The sequence below is a fragment of the Bufo gargarizans genome, chromosome 6, assembly GCF_014858855.1.
Source record: "Bufo gargarizans isolate SCDJY-AF-19 chromosome 6, ASM1485885v1, whole genome shotgun sequence".
NCBI lineage: Eukaryota > Metazoa > Chordata > Amphibia > Anura > Bufonidae > Bufo > Bufo gargarizans.
Genome location: NC_058085.1, coordinates 151,183 through 165,577, shown reverse-complemented (window position 1 = coordinate 165,577; position 14,395 = coordinate 151,183). Strand labels below are relative to the sequence as shown.

Here is a 14,395-nt window from a genome sequence, read left to right as displayed (position 1 = left end):
ACAACTCTGGCGGCACGTCCCAAGATGGAGTGTAGCGCTGCCTGCATCGCAACTAATGAAAGTGAATGTGGTCGCGTTATGTCCTGCGAGTTGCCACAACCGTAAAACAGTCACCAGACAATCAGCAGGTCTGGATTCCTGGCGACTGTTGTGTAACACGACCCCTGTCACTTCCACTCGCTTAGTTTATTACATCCTTAGATGTGACACGTGTCCCCGCCTGCGCAGCTTGGTGGCTCAGTGGTTAGCACCGGTGCCTTGCAGCGCTGGGGTCCTAAGTCCGACCAAGGATATCATCTGCGTGTAGTTTGTATGTTCTCCCCGTGGGTTTCCTCCCACACTACAAAGTCATACTGATAGGGACCTTAGATTGTGAGCCCCATTGGGGACAGCGAGTGATGATGATGTCTGTAAAGAGCTGCGTAATATGTCAGCGCTATATAAGTGAGTAATAATACTAATAACTGCCATTGTCGGCTGTGGGCCTCACATGTGATGACATCCGTGACAAGATGGTCATGTGTCATCCATACCCTGCTAAGCTGATAATTAAAGGGGTTGTCCAGGATTACACAAAGATGGCTGCTTCCTTCCAGAAACAGTGCAGCTCAGCTCCATTGAAGTGAATGGGGCTAAGCTGTAATACCATACAGAACCTGTGGACAGGCGTGGTGCTGTTTTTGGAAGAAAGCAGCCATCTTTGTGTAGCCCCGGACAACCCCTTTAATTTCCAGAGCATCTCTTTCCAATGGTTTCGTGTCAGTGATTTTTCACGGACCATAGACTTCAATGGGTGTGTTTGGTCGGTATCAGAGTAGTGCCTGTCTCCATGTCTGTCAGTGGAAAGTCATGTGTGAATAAGGGCTCATTCAGACAACTGTAGTGTTTTGTGGTCCGCAAACACGGGTGCGTTCTGCGGACTACACATGGCCGGCAACTGCGGACAAGAATAGGACATGTTCTATCTTTTTTTCAGGGACAGAACTGAACTACGGATGTGGACAGGCAGCACACGGTGTGCTGTCTGCATCTTTTGCGGCCCCGATTGAAATAAATGGGTCCGCATCCGATCGCAAAATTGCAGGATGCAGACCCATTCATCCGGTCGTCTGAATGAGCCCTAAGGCCTGGTTCACACCTCAGTGACTCGCACACGCACCCATTGACTTTTAATGTGTTTGCTCACACATCTTTTTTTTTTTACTGAATTTTAGGGTCCATTCACACGTCCGCAAGTGTTTTTCAGTCCGCAAATTGCGGATCCGCATAACACGGACACCGGCCATGTGTTTTCCGCATTTTGCGGACCACACACGGCCGGCACTATGATAGAAATGCCTTTTCTTGTCCGTGGCTGCGGAAAAGAATAGGACATGTTCTATTTTTTTTTTGCGGGGCCGTGGAACAGAAGTGCGGATGTGTCAATGGACCCTAATTGATATAAATCACGTAGACAAGCACCACTTTGGTCCGTGATGCAGACCATTGAAGTCTATGGGTCTGTGAAAAAACCACTGACATGACATCAGTGTTCAGTCAGTGATTTTTCACAGACCGTTGCTAGGACGTGCTCTGAAAATGATCGGCGTCTGGTGTAAAGTAGAACTGGCTCAGTTGCCCATAGCAACCAATCAGATTCCACCTTTCATTTTCCAAAAGGTGCTCTGAAGAATGAAAGGTGGAATCTGATTGGTTGCTAGGGGCAACTAAACCAGTTTTACTTGACACCAGTTTTGATTAATCTCCTCCCTGGACGGGGTGGCTTTTCCACGGTCGTCAGACTAATAATAAATGAGTCTAATAAACATTAAGCTGAATGGTTAGATGTGCTGTATAGGTGTGACTACACGGCAGAGCAGGCATTTCTAGTCAGGCCGAGCCCCGGGAATACGCTCCGGTGACTCAGCCCCGATTACATCAGTGATACTACAGTAATTACGGTAATTATCTATGTATCGATAAAGCGCAGTAGGAGCATTCCATCGCACGGGGGAGGAGGGGTGTCACATTGCGCACCCCCGCCTGTCTGGCAGTCTCACAGTCCAGCCGGACCGTGCTTATATTAGACACCGCAGAGCAGTCTCCTCACCCCCCCTGGACTGGACACCGGAAGCGGAAGTGCTGGAGGACCCGGGGGAGCAGAAACGTCAAGTCTCCCGCACTCTGCTGCATAGCAGGGGCAACAGGTAGGTGGCGCTGTGGGGATTAGCGGGGATTATAGGGATTACCGCGGAGGTCGGCTCCTCTTAAAGGGTCAGCTATGTGGCTGTGACTGGAATGTGGCAGAAGCACGTAGTAAACCGTGCTGAGCCTGTGTTACTTCACCTACATGTAGTACATTGCATATATAGCAATTCCCTAGAGGGGGTCTGTTGTGGTCACCGCAAGCCCCGCCCTCACTGGTTCCTTTAAGGGGGATTTTACTGGGGATCACACTTGTGTATCAGATAGGTGGGGGACTGCCCTCCTGTTTTAGGATTTCTGCACGTTTCGATGCAACAGATCTGCCCAGTGTGAATTCGCCCCAGGAGTATATTGGGGAATTGCTGCGGTTTTCAGATCTGTGATCAGGGGCGACCGCCATGAGTGGCCCCCATGTATTTGATACTCGCCCCAGAGGACAGCGACTTTGGGGAAATTCTAGGCGACTTCTTCATTTATTCAGAAGGGGAAATGATCTTTAAATGAACTTCTGTTTAACCCCTTCAGCCTTATTTGATTTGCAGACATTAATGTTCCGTGTTTGGAAACTGCTTGAACTGCACTTCCTTTATGAGAGATTATCAGTGCGCGAGGCGGTGGCCCTTTAAGGGGGTATTCTGCTTGTTGGAAGTTATCGCCTATCCGCAGCATTGCGGACCCCCACCGATCACCAGAACGGGGGCCCCGTACCCACATGTGCGCTATGAAGATAGTGGAGTACAGCGCTCCTATAGAAATGAATGGAGCGGCCACGTACATGTGGCTACGGGGTTCTCGTGGGGGTCCCACGGTAGGACCCCCACCAATCTAATAGTTATCCCTAGGCTTGAGCTGATCGAGCTTCGGATCTTAGCTCTAAAGTCGATTTGTTTAACTTTCTCCGTGTGGGCACAGTTCGCCTTGCGAGACTTCGTGAATGGCTACACTATTTTGAATCCGAAGTTGGCGTTGGTACTGGCCGGTACCTCGCTACCAAACCCCCACTATGGATTCCTGTTTTTAAATACGCAGATAGGAATTCCGAAGCCTCGCGCGACTTCAGGCGATACAAACTCTGCCTACACGGAGCCCATACATTTTAATTCTATACAGAAACGGCGTTACCAACAAAGGTTTTATTTTAACAAATCGACTTTGGATCTATGATCTCCAGCTCGATTCGCTCAAGCCTAGTTATCCCCTCACAAACGGAATACCCCTTTAAATAAGTGCACCTGTAAGGCCCGGCTCACACAAGCAATACGGATTGCGTCAGGATCTGTTTAAGGATAAACTGATAGGTCAATCGCTATTTTCCGCGACTGCGTTCAGTGTGTGCGCGTTTTCCATCTGGATTGCAAGGTGAAGAAAAACTGAATAACAACAATTTACGTCTCCAGCAGCCATCAGTGAAAAACGCATGGCCTCCGGACGCTTCCGTTTTTCATGCAGCCCCATTCATGTCTATGGCGCCAGAGCTGCGTGACAAACGCACCATATAGAACGTGCTGCGTTTTTAATTTTATTTATTTTTCTCTGAAAAATCAGCTCACGTGCACAGACCCACAGAAGTGAATGGTCAGGATTCAGTCTGGATGCTGTGTGTTCACTACACGCATCCGGACGGAAACCGCCTTAGAGCACACCGTGCGGGTGTGGATTACATGCGGATTTCCGTGAGGAAAAAACGCAGTGTGAATGAGATTTCACAAATCTGATGAACTCTGCTTTTTTCTTCTGTGTAGAAATTGTTCATGTGATCCGAACCTTCTACAGCCACACGACAGGTATGTAACGGGGGAGGCTCATGCACACGACCGTTGGTGTCCCGTGCCCGTATTGCGGACCGCATTTGTGTTGTTCTATCTTTTTGCGGAACGGATCGCGGTCCCATTCAAGTGACCCTTTCATCCGCCTGCCCCAGGGAAGGTGCCCGTGCATTGCGGACTGCAATTTGCGGTCCACAGCATGGGACCCCAATGGTCATGTGCACGAGCCATTAAAGTGTTGCTGAGTCTTTTACTTGTAGACAGAGAGTTAATCTTGGGCGATTACGCAACCAGAGGAAACGCAGGAGAACTTGTGACTTATTCTACTCGCCGAAAGTGCTGACCGTGCTGCGCGGCTCCTGACGGACATCCCCGCTCACCTGCCAGCCACTAAAACTTAGGGCTTATGCACAATTTGCGATCCCCAATGCACGGGCAACATCTGTGCAGCCGCCAGGACAGATTGAGACCCATTCAATTTGAATGGGCCTATGATCCGTCTGCGCCGTAAAAAAAATAGAACAAGTGAATGGGTCCGCATCCGTGATGCGGGGTGCACACAGCCGGAGCCTGTGTATTGTGGACCGGAAAATGGCCGTGTGCATGAGTCCTTTTGTTTAGATTACTTTTTTTTTTTTTTTTTTTACAGGTTCTTAAAGAGAAACTCCGGCATCAAGCCTCTTGCACACGGCCGTTCCGTGCATTGGGGACAGCAATTTGCGGTCCCCAATGCACGGGCACCATCTGTGCGGCTGCCGCAAGGGATCCAGATCTATTCAACTTTAATGGGTCCGTGATCCGTTCTGCACCGCAAAAAAATAGAACAAGTTCTATTATTTTTGCGGTGCGGAGACACGGACAGAGACACCACAGAAGTGCTCCGTAGTGCTTCTGTGGGGTTCTGTGCCTCCATGATGCAGGGAGCACACACCCGGTGCCCGCATATTGCAGACCTGCTGTTTGCAGGACGTAATACGGGCCGTGTGCGTGAGGCCTCAGTCGGAGTTTCCACAGTGTAATTACTCATTAAGGAGTCATTCAGTTTCCCTAATGAATATTCATTAATTACAAGATCCTCTTCCTGGTGCTGATGACATCACTGGGATTTCCTACACACCAATCGTCTTTTAAAGGGGTTATCCAAGTGATATCAAAACATTCCCGAATTCCTCTCATCGGTGCGGACACACTAATATATATATATATATTAGTGAAATTCATGTATGTGGCGTTTATTTTAAGTATTTTTTTTTCTACTATAGGAAAACACCTGAAAAAAAAACCACAAACCGCCCAGAGCGTGCTGCTATTTTTATAAGAAAATAAAACCGCAGTGTTTGTAGGGCGTTTTATAATTTATCATTGACCAGCACGGTTTTGCTCCCCAATAAAAGGCGACCAAAAACAAGACTTTTGAAAAACGAAACGCAGTGTTAAGCCACGCTTAGGGCTCATGCGCACGACCGTATGTACTTTGTGGTCCGCACAACATGGATCTGCAAAAAATACGGATGACGTTCGTGTGCATTCCGTATTTTGTGGAACAGAACAGCTGGTCCCTAATAGAACAGTCCTATCCTTGTCTGTAATGCGGACAACTATAGGACATCTTCTATTTTTTGGTGGAAAGGACATACGGAAACTGAATGCGGGGAAACTTTTTTTATTTTTTTTGTGGGACCTATTGAAATGAATCGTTCTGCAAAGGAACGGACACAGAAAGAAAATACATTTGTGTGCATTAGGGCTAAAGCCGCAACCACACTGAGAAGCGATCTGCGCCTAAATTCCGCGGGGAAAAATAAATTTTAACGGGCCCTAACCGTTTGTTCACACATCATGGTCATATCAGTCTGTCCGTTTTCAGTGGTTTTTCCAAAATTGTAGCAAAAACTGTTTTATCTGCAATTTTGTAAAAATCACAATAAAAACAATGATGGTATATGAAGAAGAAATTCCAGCTGTTCACTACAGTAACACTAGGTGGCGCAGTGGCATCCTGCATTTATGGTGCGTTACCCCCTGGCACCATCATGTTTTTTCGGCCGCAGTTCTTCATCTTTGGGTGGTTTTCTCCGGAGCGCCGATCCCAGGCCTGCTGCTATTTCGGTGGCAATCCCATCTGTCTTTTCCTCGCTCTGTGTAAAGGCCACGTGAGACCACAGGCATTTTCCAGATGAAGTGCTAGCAGATTAGGTGACGGCTGCTCTTGCCATCTTGGGAGCGTCTTGCTGTGTGTCTTAAGTCTCCATGGCAGCTTGGGCCGGGACCTGTTCCTCTGCTTTCCAACCCTGCTCAAAACGGAGATTGTGAAGGATTTCATAATCCGATAGCTGCAGAAGAGGTCGAGATCTCCTCGGTCCAGGGCATAGAAGAGGCCTAAAGGCCGCTTTAGGCCTCATGCACACGACCGTTCTGTTTTTTTTTTGCGGTCTGCAAACCACGGATCCGCAAAAAACGGAAGCCGCCCGTGTGCCTTCCGCAATTTACGTAACGAGCGGCCCATTGTAGAAATGCCTATTCTTGTCTGCAAAACGGACAAGAATAGGACATGTTAGATTTTTTGGGCAGACCACAGAACAGAGCAACGGATGCGGATAGCACATGGAGTGCTGTCCGCATCTTTTGCGGCCCTATTGAAGTGAATGGGTCTGCATCCGAGCCACAAAAACAGCAACTCGGATGCGGACCCAAACAACGCCTTTGTCCATGAGGCCTTAGGAAGATCTTCATTCCGCTAAACTTCTGACCTGCCAAATATTTTGGTTGGTGGGGGGTCTGGGTGTTGAGACCCCTCAGACTTTTTAGTGACCCGTCACCCCTTCTGACTTGTATGTTTTACCAACTACTTGTATCCCCATGTAATAATCATTCCAGAGCATCTATTGTGATTCTATGATGTGCTGTTCCTTTATTATTCCTGCTAGAAATTATAAATGAATTGCCAGCAGTCTGGGGGAGGTCCAGATGGGTGTTACCAGTTGGGGGGTGTCATTGTGCAGTGTCAGACTGTGCAGGGGACACCCCGCCCCCCAAACTGGTATATTTGGACCTTCTTTGCAAACTGCTGGCAATTCAATTATAACTTCTAGTAGGAATAATAAAGGAATGACATAACTGAGTATTAGGAATAGCTGCCCCAGAGATGGGAAATGCAAGTAGTTTCTAAAACAGACGTGTCAGGTTATAACTGGAAAAACCCTCCCAAAAATGTTCCTTTTTTATTGTATCTGTAAAGAATAAATCAAGGCAACTGGACGTACTGTAGATTTCTTGAAAACGTTTCACTCTTCTTCCAACGAGCTTTCTCAATTCTGAGGGACTGTACAAGAATTCACTGGGAATAAATATGTAACTGAATCCACATCTGGTAATTATACCCAACATGGGGTCAGAGGTCATTATACCCAGCATTGGGTCAAAGGTGTTGGTTCCATTCTCCTAATTGGAGTCAGTAGGTGATAATGACCTCCTAGAAAAAGGTGTCAAGACAGCATTGTATGTGGCAGACAATAGATGTCTAACCCCCCCACCTCTATTCAAGCTTGGCTTCTCCATTTTTACGTAGATGGCCTCCTTCACGCCTCGTTTGTACCAATCGGCCTCCTTATCCAAATCACGTACTTGACGGTCTTCAAAGGTGTGACCTGTTTCTTTAAGGGCTCTTTCACACCTGTGTTCTTTTCTTCCGGCATAGAGTTCCGTCGTCGGGGCTCTATGCCGGAAGAATCCTGATCAGTTTTATCCTAATGCATTCTGAATGGAGAGAAATCCGTTCAGGATGCATCAGGATGTCTTCAGTTCCGGAACGGAACGTTTTTTGGCCGGAGAAAATACAGCAGCATGCTGGGCCTTTTGCTCTGGCCAAAAATCCTGAAGACTTCCCGCAAGGCCGGATCCGGAATTAATGCCCATTGAAAGGCATTGATCCAGATCCGGCCTTAAGCTAAACGTCGTTTCGGCGCATTGCCGGATCCGACGTTTAGCTTTTTCTGAATGGTTACTATGGCTGCCGGGACGCTAAAGTCCTGACAGCCATGGTAAAGCGTAGTGGGGAGCGGGGGAGCAGCATACTTACCGTCCGTGCGGCTCCCGGGGGCGCCCCAGGCGCATGGATGACGTGATCGCATGGCACGTCATGTATACTGCTCCCCCGCTCCCCCCTACTATTATGGCAACCAGGACTTTAATAGCGTCCTGGCTGCCATAGTAACACTGAAAGCATTTTGAAGACGGATCCGTCTTCAAATGCTTTCAGTTAACTTGCGTTTTTCCGGATCTGGCGTGTAATTCCGGCAAGTGGAGTACACGCCGGATCCGGACAACGCAAGTGTGAAAGAGGCCTTAGATGTAAGTACACGGCTGAATCTTGACCAGAGGTTTTGGCTCTTCTATGCTGGGCCATACGCTGATGTAGTTGTTGTTTTGTTTCGCCGATATACAGTTCGGAGCATTCCTCATTGCACTGGACTGCGTGCACAATGTTGTCCATCTTGTGTTTAGGCGTTGGGTCTTTGGGGTGCACCAGTTGTTGCCTCAGTGTGTTGCTGGGTTTAAAGCAAACAGGAATGTGATGTTTATTAAAAATCCTCTTCAGTTTCTCAGACACCCCGGCTACATTGCCTTGATTTAGTCTTTACAGATATACCATGACCTGGATAAATGAGAACCTTCAGACACTTTTTATTTTTATTTTTTATTGTAGACTTTGAAAGTCTCCAATATAGTTGGTGCAGAACTCCGGGGGGCTCCCGTGCTTTTCAGCCCCATGGTGACATTACTATTTAGCCTTTACAGACCCGCACCTATTGGACATGTGTAGACTACCCTGCAGATAGCCATAAATGTCCAAATGGGACAACCCGTTGAGTTCTTCTACCCCCTCATTTCTGCAATCTGTTGAGGTCCTGGCCCCCAGACCCCCACAGATCCAAACATTTGACATGTCGCTACAATATGACAGACATTTGTCACCATTTTCACTCCTTGATTAGCCATGATGATGATGGTATCTTCTGACCGTGCATCCATATCATGGCCGCTATTGGAGCAGCATGTGACCTGCGCGCTGCATCCAGGTGTGCTGTGGCGGTGTTTCTATGGAGGATGCAGAGTGACGCCTCCTTTCCTAAAGCATCTAACCCTTTTCATTGACTTAAGGGTCGCCTTAAGGGTCCATTCACACGTGTGCTTGAATAGGTCCGCATGCGTTCTGCAATTCCTAATGGGCTGCAATAAATTACACCTTTAAAGGTCCTTTAAAGGTGTAATTTGAGATTTTTAAGAAGTTCCCAAACAGTAACAAATGTGATAAATAAAAAATAACCATCACTCCCCTGCTGTGCACTCGGTGGTCTCCACTGGTCTGCGATTACTTCCTCGCAGTAAAGTTGTGCCGCTGCAGCCAGTCACCGACCTCAGAGGTGATGTCTGCACCTATCGCACGTCTGTCATTGCCTTAGGCCTCTTTCACACGACCGTATGGCTTTTTCAGTGTTTTGCAGTTCATTTTTTACGGATCCGTTGTTCCATTGTTTGTTTCCGTTCAGTTTTTTTTTTTTTTGTTTCTGTTCCGTTTTTCCGTATGGCATATACAGTAATTACATAGAAAAAATTGGGCTGGGCATAACATTTTCAATAGATGGTTCCGCAAGAACGGATACGGAGTACATTCTGTATGTGTTCCGTTTTATTTTTTTTGCGGACCCTTTGACTTGAATGGAGCCACGGAACGTAATTTGCGGGCAATAATAGGACATGTTCTATCTTTCAACAGAATGGAAATACGGAAACGGAATGCATATGGAGTACATTCCATTTTTTTTGCGGAACCATTCATTTCAATGGATCTGCACAAAAAAAAAAAAAAAAAACGGAAGGTACTCCATATGCTGTCCACATAACGGACAAGAATAGGACTGTTCTATTAGGGGCCAGCTGTTCCGTTCAGCAAAAAAACTGAATGCACATGGACGTCATCTGTATTTTTTGCGGATTAGTTTTTTGCGGACCGCAAAATACTGAAAAAGCCATACGGTCGTGTGCAAGAGGCCTTAGGGAGGCTTTTAGACTTTCAAATGTCAGTATATCACGGACGTGTGCTGTGCGTGTTCTCCAGCGCATGGCTCCATTGATTTTAATGGTTTCCGCAGACCCATGGTCGGACAAGCACTACTATGGCAACTGATATATTAAAACCTGTGAGAAGTAGAGTAGTCACCGATGGCTGCCTATCAGGTCACTGCTTTCATTTTACAAAGGGCCTCTGAAAAATGACTTCCCTTTTCCTTTGCACCGTTCTGATACATCTCCCCCTCTGTGTTTCCATTATTTGCCATTTTCAAGGTCTCTGCTTGCTGTTAGTTATTACAATGTATCTGTGCAAGCAAAAGACAGCAGCAAAAATGTCTCCTTTTCTGGACTCTCTCCTCAGTTACAGAAACTGAATTCAGACCAGTTTCCATTCTGTCACAGCAGCAGAGATCCTGACATGAACCTTGGGAAACTGAAATGCAGAGTTTAATAACTTGGCATTCGTAGTTTGTTGAATTACCAGTGTAGTAACATTTGCAATACCCTTCCAGATGGCATCAAAGCTGCTTCGCCGCTTCCGTCCCACCACAGTGAGGCGGCAGAGGGGTCCTGGACCTCCAGAAGAACCCCCAGAAATTGCGGAACTGGTGGATGACACCGAAGGACTGTCCCTGCGCCTGAGCGGGACCCTTAGTTTGAGTGAAGACAGCCTGGGCTCGGAGGAGAGCGACGGAGCAGGTACTAAAATAAACGGATTCTGGCGTCTGAGGGTGAAAGGCCTTTGGATATTCATAGTGTGTGTATGCAGCATGTTACTCGCGCTGGTGCATTAAAGGGGTATTCCAGTAGATGATAAAAGCTTTTCTTGCAGAAGTCAGATGCATAGAAGAGCTGAACACCCATCCCCTCTTAACACAGCAGCTCCGAGAGATGTGGTCCACCGCACACGACCAGAGCCTGCCCATCAGACTGACGTTTGAGGTGACTGAGGCTAATGTGGTGAGGGACACCCACACCAAGTATGTCGTAAGTCGGCCATCCACCATTTACTTTGTCTGCTGAGATTTGTGGCTTTATTCTGACTGCACATATAGTGTGGTCCGCAATACAGACATGGAGCACCCCTATGGTGGATTTACACTGCAGGTGTGGCACCAATTAAAATAAATAGGTCTGCACCCACCATACGGTGTGCACACATCCAGTGCCCTTATATTGCGGACCCGCCGTTTGCAGGCCGCAATACAGGGACACTGTCGTCTGCATGAGTCCTAAGAGGGGGATGTCTGCTGTGGATACTCCTCTTATTTGGGTCTCAATAGGTAGATCACAGGTTGTTGCTGCTGGGATCCATACTGCTCAGCTGTAATGTGTGAGGACATTCATGTTACCCCGCAGCAGAAAAGTATTTGGCGGTTTCAGTCAGTCCCATAGACTTTGAATGAACTCTTATCTTTATCCCAAACTCCTGGAGTGCCCTCAGTATATATTATGGCCCACACCCTCAGTAGTGCCGACGATTTAGTAGTGGCCCCTGTGCTTGCATGCACAGGGGCCACTCACTCTTCACGGAAGCAGCGGGACCTGATGCTCCGAGTGATCATGTGACCCCCATGAACAATGAGTGCCCCCTGTGCATGCAGTTGGGGCAGGTGTTTATTTTAAACCCTGAAAGGCCGTTTTCCCCGTACTGTATCCAGTTGATTTCAGTGGGGTTCCCTGGCTGCAAAAAAAGCCAAAAATATGATGTCCTATTTTTCTAACAGCTGCTATTAACTGGCCGGTGTATAGCCCATAGACTGCAATGATTCTGAAAGCAATGGCTGTTTTCATGTGAATGAGGGGGTAACTTGGAATTGTCAAATATTGTCTGCTTTAACCTCTTTAAGGCCTCTTTCACAAGAATTATACGGATTGGCTCAGGGTGCGTTCAGTGAAACTCGCACCATTTTACAAGCAAGTTCAGTCAGTTTTGTCTGCGATTGCGTTCAGTTTTTTCCATGCGGGTGCAATGCGTTTTGATGCATTTTTCACGCGCGTGATAAAACTGAAGGTGTACAAACCTCTCTTAGCAACCATCAGTGAAAAACGTATTGCATCTGCACTTGCTTGCGGACGCAATGCATGTTTCACTGAAGCCCCGTTCACGTCTATAGGGCCAGGGCTGCAGAACGGATGCATGAAAAAGAAAACTCATGTGCACAGACCCATTAAAATGAATGTGTCAGGATTCAGTGCGGGTGCTATGCGTTCACATCACGCATTGCACCCGGGCAGGAAAACTCACTCGTGTGAAAGGGGCCTAAATTAGGCAGGGCTCCAGTGTAGACCCATCCTTGATTCCTAAGTAAATCACAAGAGTAAAGCCAAGAATTCCACAGATTATCGCTAAAAAGCATTAATAAAAATGCTCATTAGCAGTTATCGGGCGGTGTAAATGTACCCCCGATTACTACGCTTGTTCATCGGGCAATAGAGCATTTGTGCGGTCGCAAAAAATGTTTGCTGGCTGCAGTTTGTGCTGTGTATGGGGAACAGCAATAGCTTTAGTGATTGCTCCTCCCCATACTGTGGAGGAGATCGCTCTTGTGATAGCAGCAGTCTCCTCCACCAGCAAGCAGGCAATTTGTCAGGAAGGAACACTTCCCTCCCGACAATCTGCTGCTGTATCGTCCCCCGTGTAAAGAGACCCGTAGGAAACAAGACATAACATCCAACTTCAGAAAATACGGCACGTTCACCATGGGGGAGTCAGCATTTTGGACTTTTCAGACTAGTATGCCGTTTGTAGCAGAGGTCAACATGGCAGGCACATGTTACTGGCCTGAAGAAGCGCGGAGGCACGAAACGGCCGTCTCACTGTCTGTCCGTCCCAAGCCATTTATACATCCAGCTCTGATGTATTCAGCTCTGGAGGAAATAAAAGATTGCACTAATTGGCGAGTGCCGCCTGTATATCTTTTTGTTTGGCAGGCACATGGCAAAGTCAACTAGTGTCACTCAACTCCTATTCCTCCCAAACCCCCCATATGTTCAATGGAAGGGGCATGGGTTCTGAATAGATTACAGTCCAAGTGCCTGATCCTTACGCCCCTGCTGAGGTAGTTAGGACAAAAAATGCAGTACGTTTTTGTGCCAGGTATTGACTGTTTGTTTTGTGCTCTCCTGCCAGATGTACACCATTTACCTTCTGCATTCAGGGCAGTACGACCCCTCACCTGCCTTCATCAGCTGCCGATACTCCGATCTTGAACGCCTGAGGAAAAGCCTGCGCTCCCGCTATCCTGACGAGATGAGCGCCGTCTCCTTCCCCCACAAGCGCCTGCACAAGAACTTTACGTCCGAGACCATAGCAAAACGTAGTCGCGCCTTTGAACAGTTCCTATGCTACGTGTCCTCAGTGCCCACCCTGAGACAGTCTCCAGAATTCCTGGGATTTTTCTATCTCCGTGACATGCAAAAGGCGCAGCATCTTACATGCACAGGGTTATATCAACTGGCATTACCCCTATGGATGAACTGTTGGCATCTGCAAGAAAAGCTTTGTCCAGTGGGTACCTCCACTCATCGGCTTCTTGTACTGGCCGGACTGGTGGTTTGCCATCAGGAGATGGATGCACTTGCAGATGCACAAGCATTTAGTGAACGGGCTGTTGCACTTTTTCGGGATGTACAAGAGCAGAACGTGCCTTTCCTCATTGCTTTCCTACAAGCTCATGTACAGTTATCGTGGAGAGTGGGGGTAGACAAGAGAAGCTCTGAAGCTACTCTGCGAAGACTGCAGGAGGCTGGCCATGCCACACACAATGCTCCTACACTGAAGGAAATGCTTATCAAAGAGACAGATCGGGTGCCTACGTAGAGGAGCCATAGATGTTGGATCGATGATGGTTATTTTAGCTTAGTCTGAGGTCTCTAGCACTGCACATCACCAGAAAGCACAAAGGAGGATCAACCGAAAAGAATCCAGCATGGCCAACCTTCTAAGTGTTCATTCTCAAGGCAGGAGATGTACAAGGGCAGCTTTAGGGTCCATTCACACGTCCATGGTGTGTTGCGGAACCGCAACACACCCCCTATAGAAATGCCTATTCTTGTCCGCAGCTGCTGACAAGAATAGGACATGTTCTATCTTTTGCAGAGCTGCGGACCGGAAATTCGGGGCTGCGCTCCGCAAATGCGGACAGCACATTGTGTGCTCTCTGCTTCACGTCCGGGCCCATAGAGAATGAATGGGTCCGCAAAATTGCAGACGTGTGAATGGGGCCTTAGCCAAAAGGAACAAATTATTTGCACTACATACCTTTCCCCAGGTGATGGGGCCACTTTGCAACCTTCTTAAAACTCTACTTCAGATTTGTGCCAGTTCATCTGGAGAAATTTATGGGAACAGACCCTCCTCGTAGCAGTTT

At 47.6% G+C, this 14,395-nt stretch overlaps 1 protein-coding gene across 1 annotated transcript; it reads left to right on the top strand.

The window, feature by feature from the left end:
• Positions 1 to 1,965: 1,965 nt before the first annotated feature.
• On the top strand, positions 1,966 to 14,331 carry SNX21 (sorting nexin family member 21). Its single transcript, XM_044296505.1, has 4 exons — positions 1,966 to 2,186; positions 10,535 to 10,721; positions 10,855 to 11,009; positions 13,156 to 14,331. The coding sequence occupies exons 2-4, from the start codon at positions 10,535 to 10,537 to the stop codon at positions 13,843 to 13,845; spliced, it is 1,032 nt and encodes a 343-aa protein (XP_044152440.1). The 5' UTR covers positions 1,966 to 2,186; the 3' UTR covers positions 13,846 to 14,331.
• The last annotated feature ends 64 nt before the right edge of the window (positions 14,332 to 14,395 follow it).

Coding starts and splice junctions, on each gene's coding strand:
- SNX21 (XM_044296505.1), top strand. CDS start 10,535: ATGGCATCAAAGCTGCTTCGCCGCTTCCGTCCCACCACAGTGAGGCGG. Junction 10,722..10,854: donor GGAGGAGAGCGACGGAGCAG/GTACTAAAATAA, acceptor CTTTTCTTGCAG/AAGTCAGATGCATAGAAGAG. Junction 11,010..13,155: donor ACACCCACACCAAGTATGTC/GTAAGTCGGCCA, acceptor CTCTCCTGCCAG/ATGTACACCATTTACCTTCT.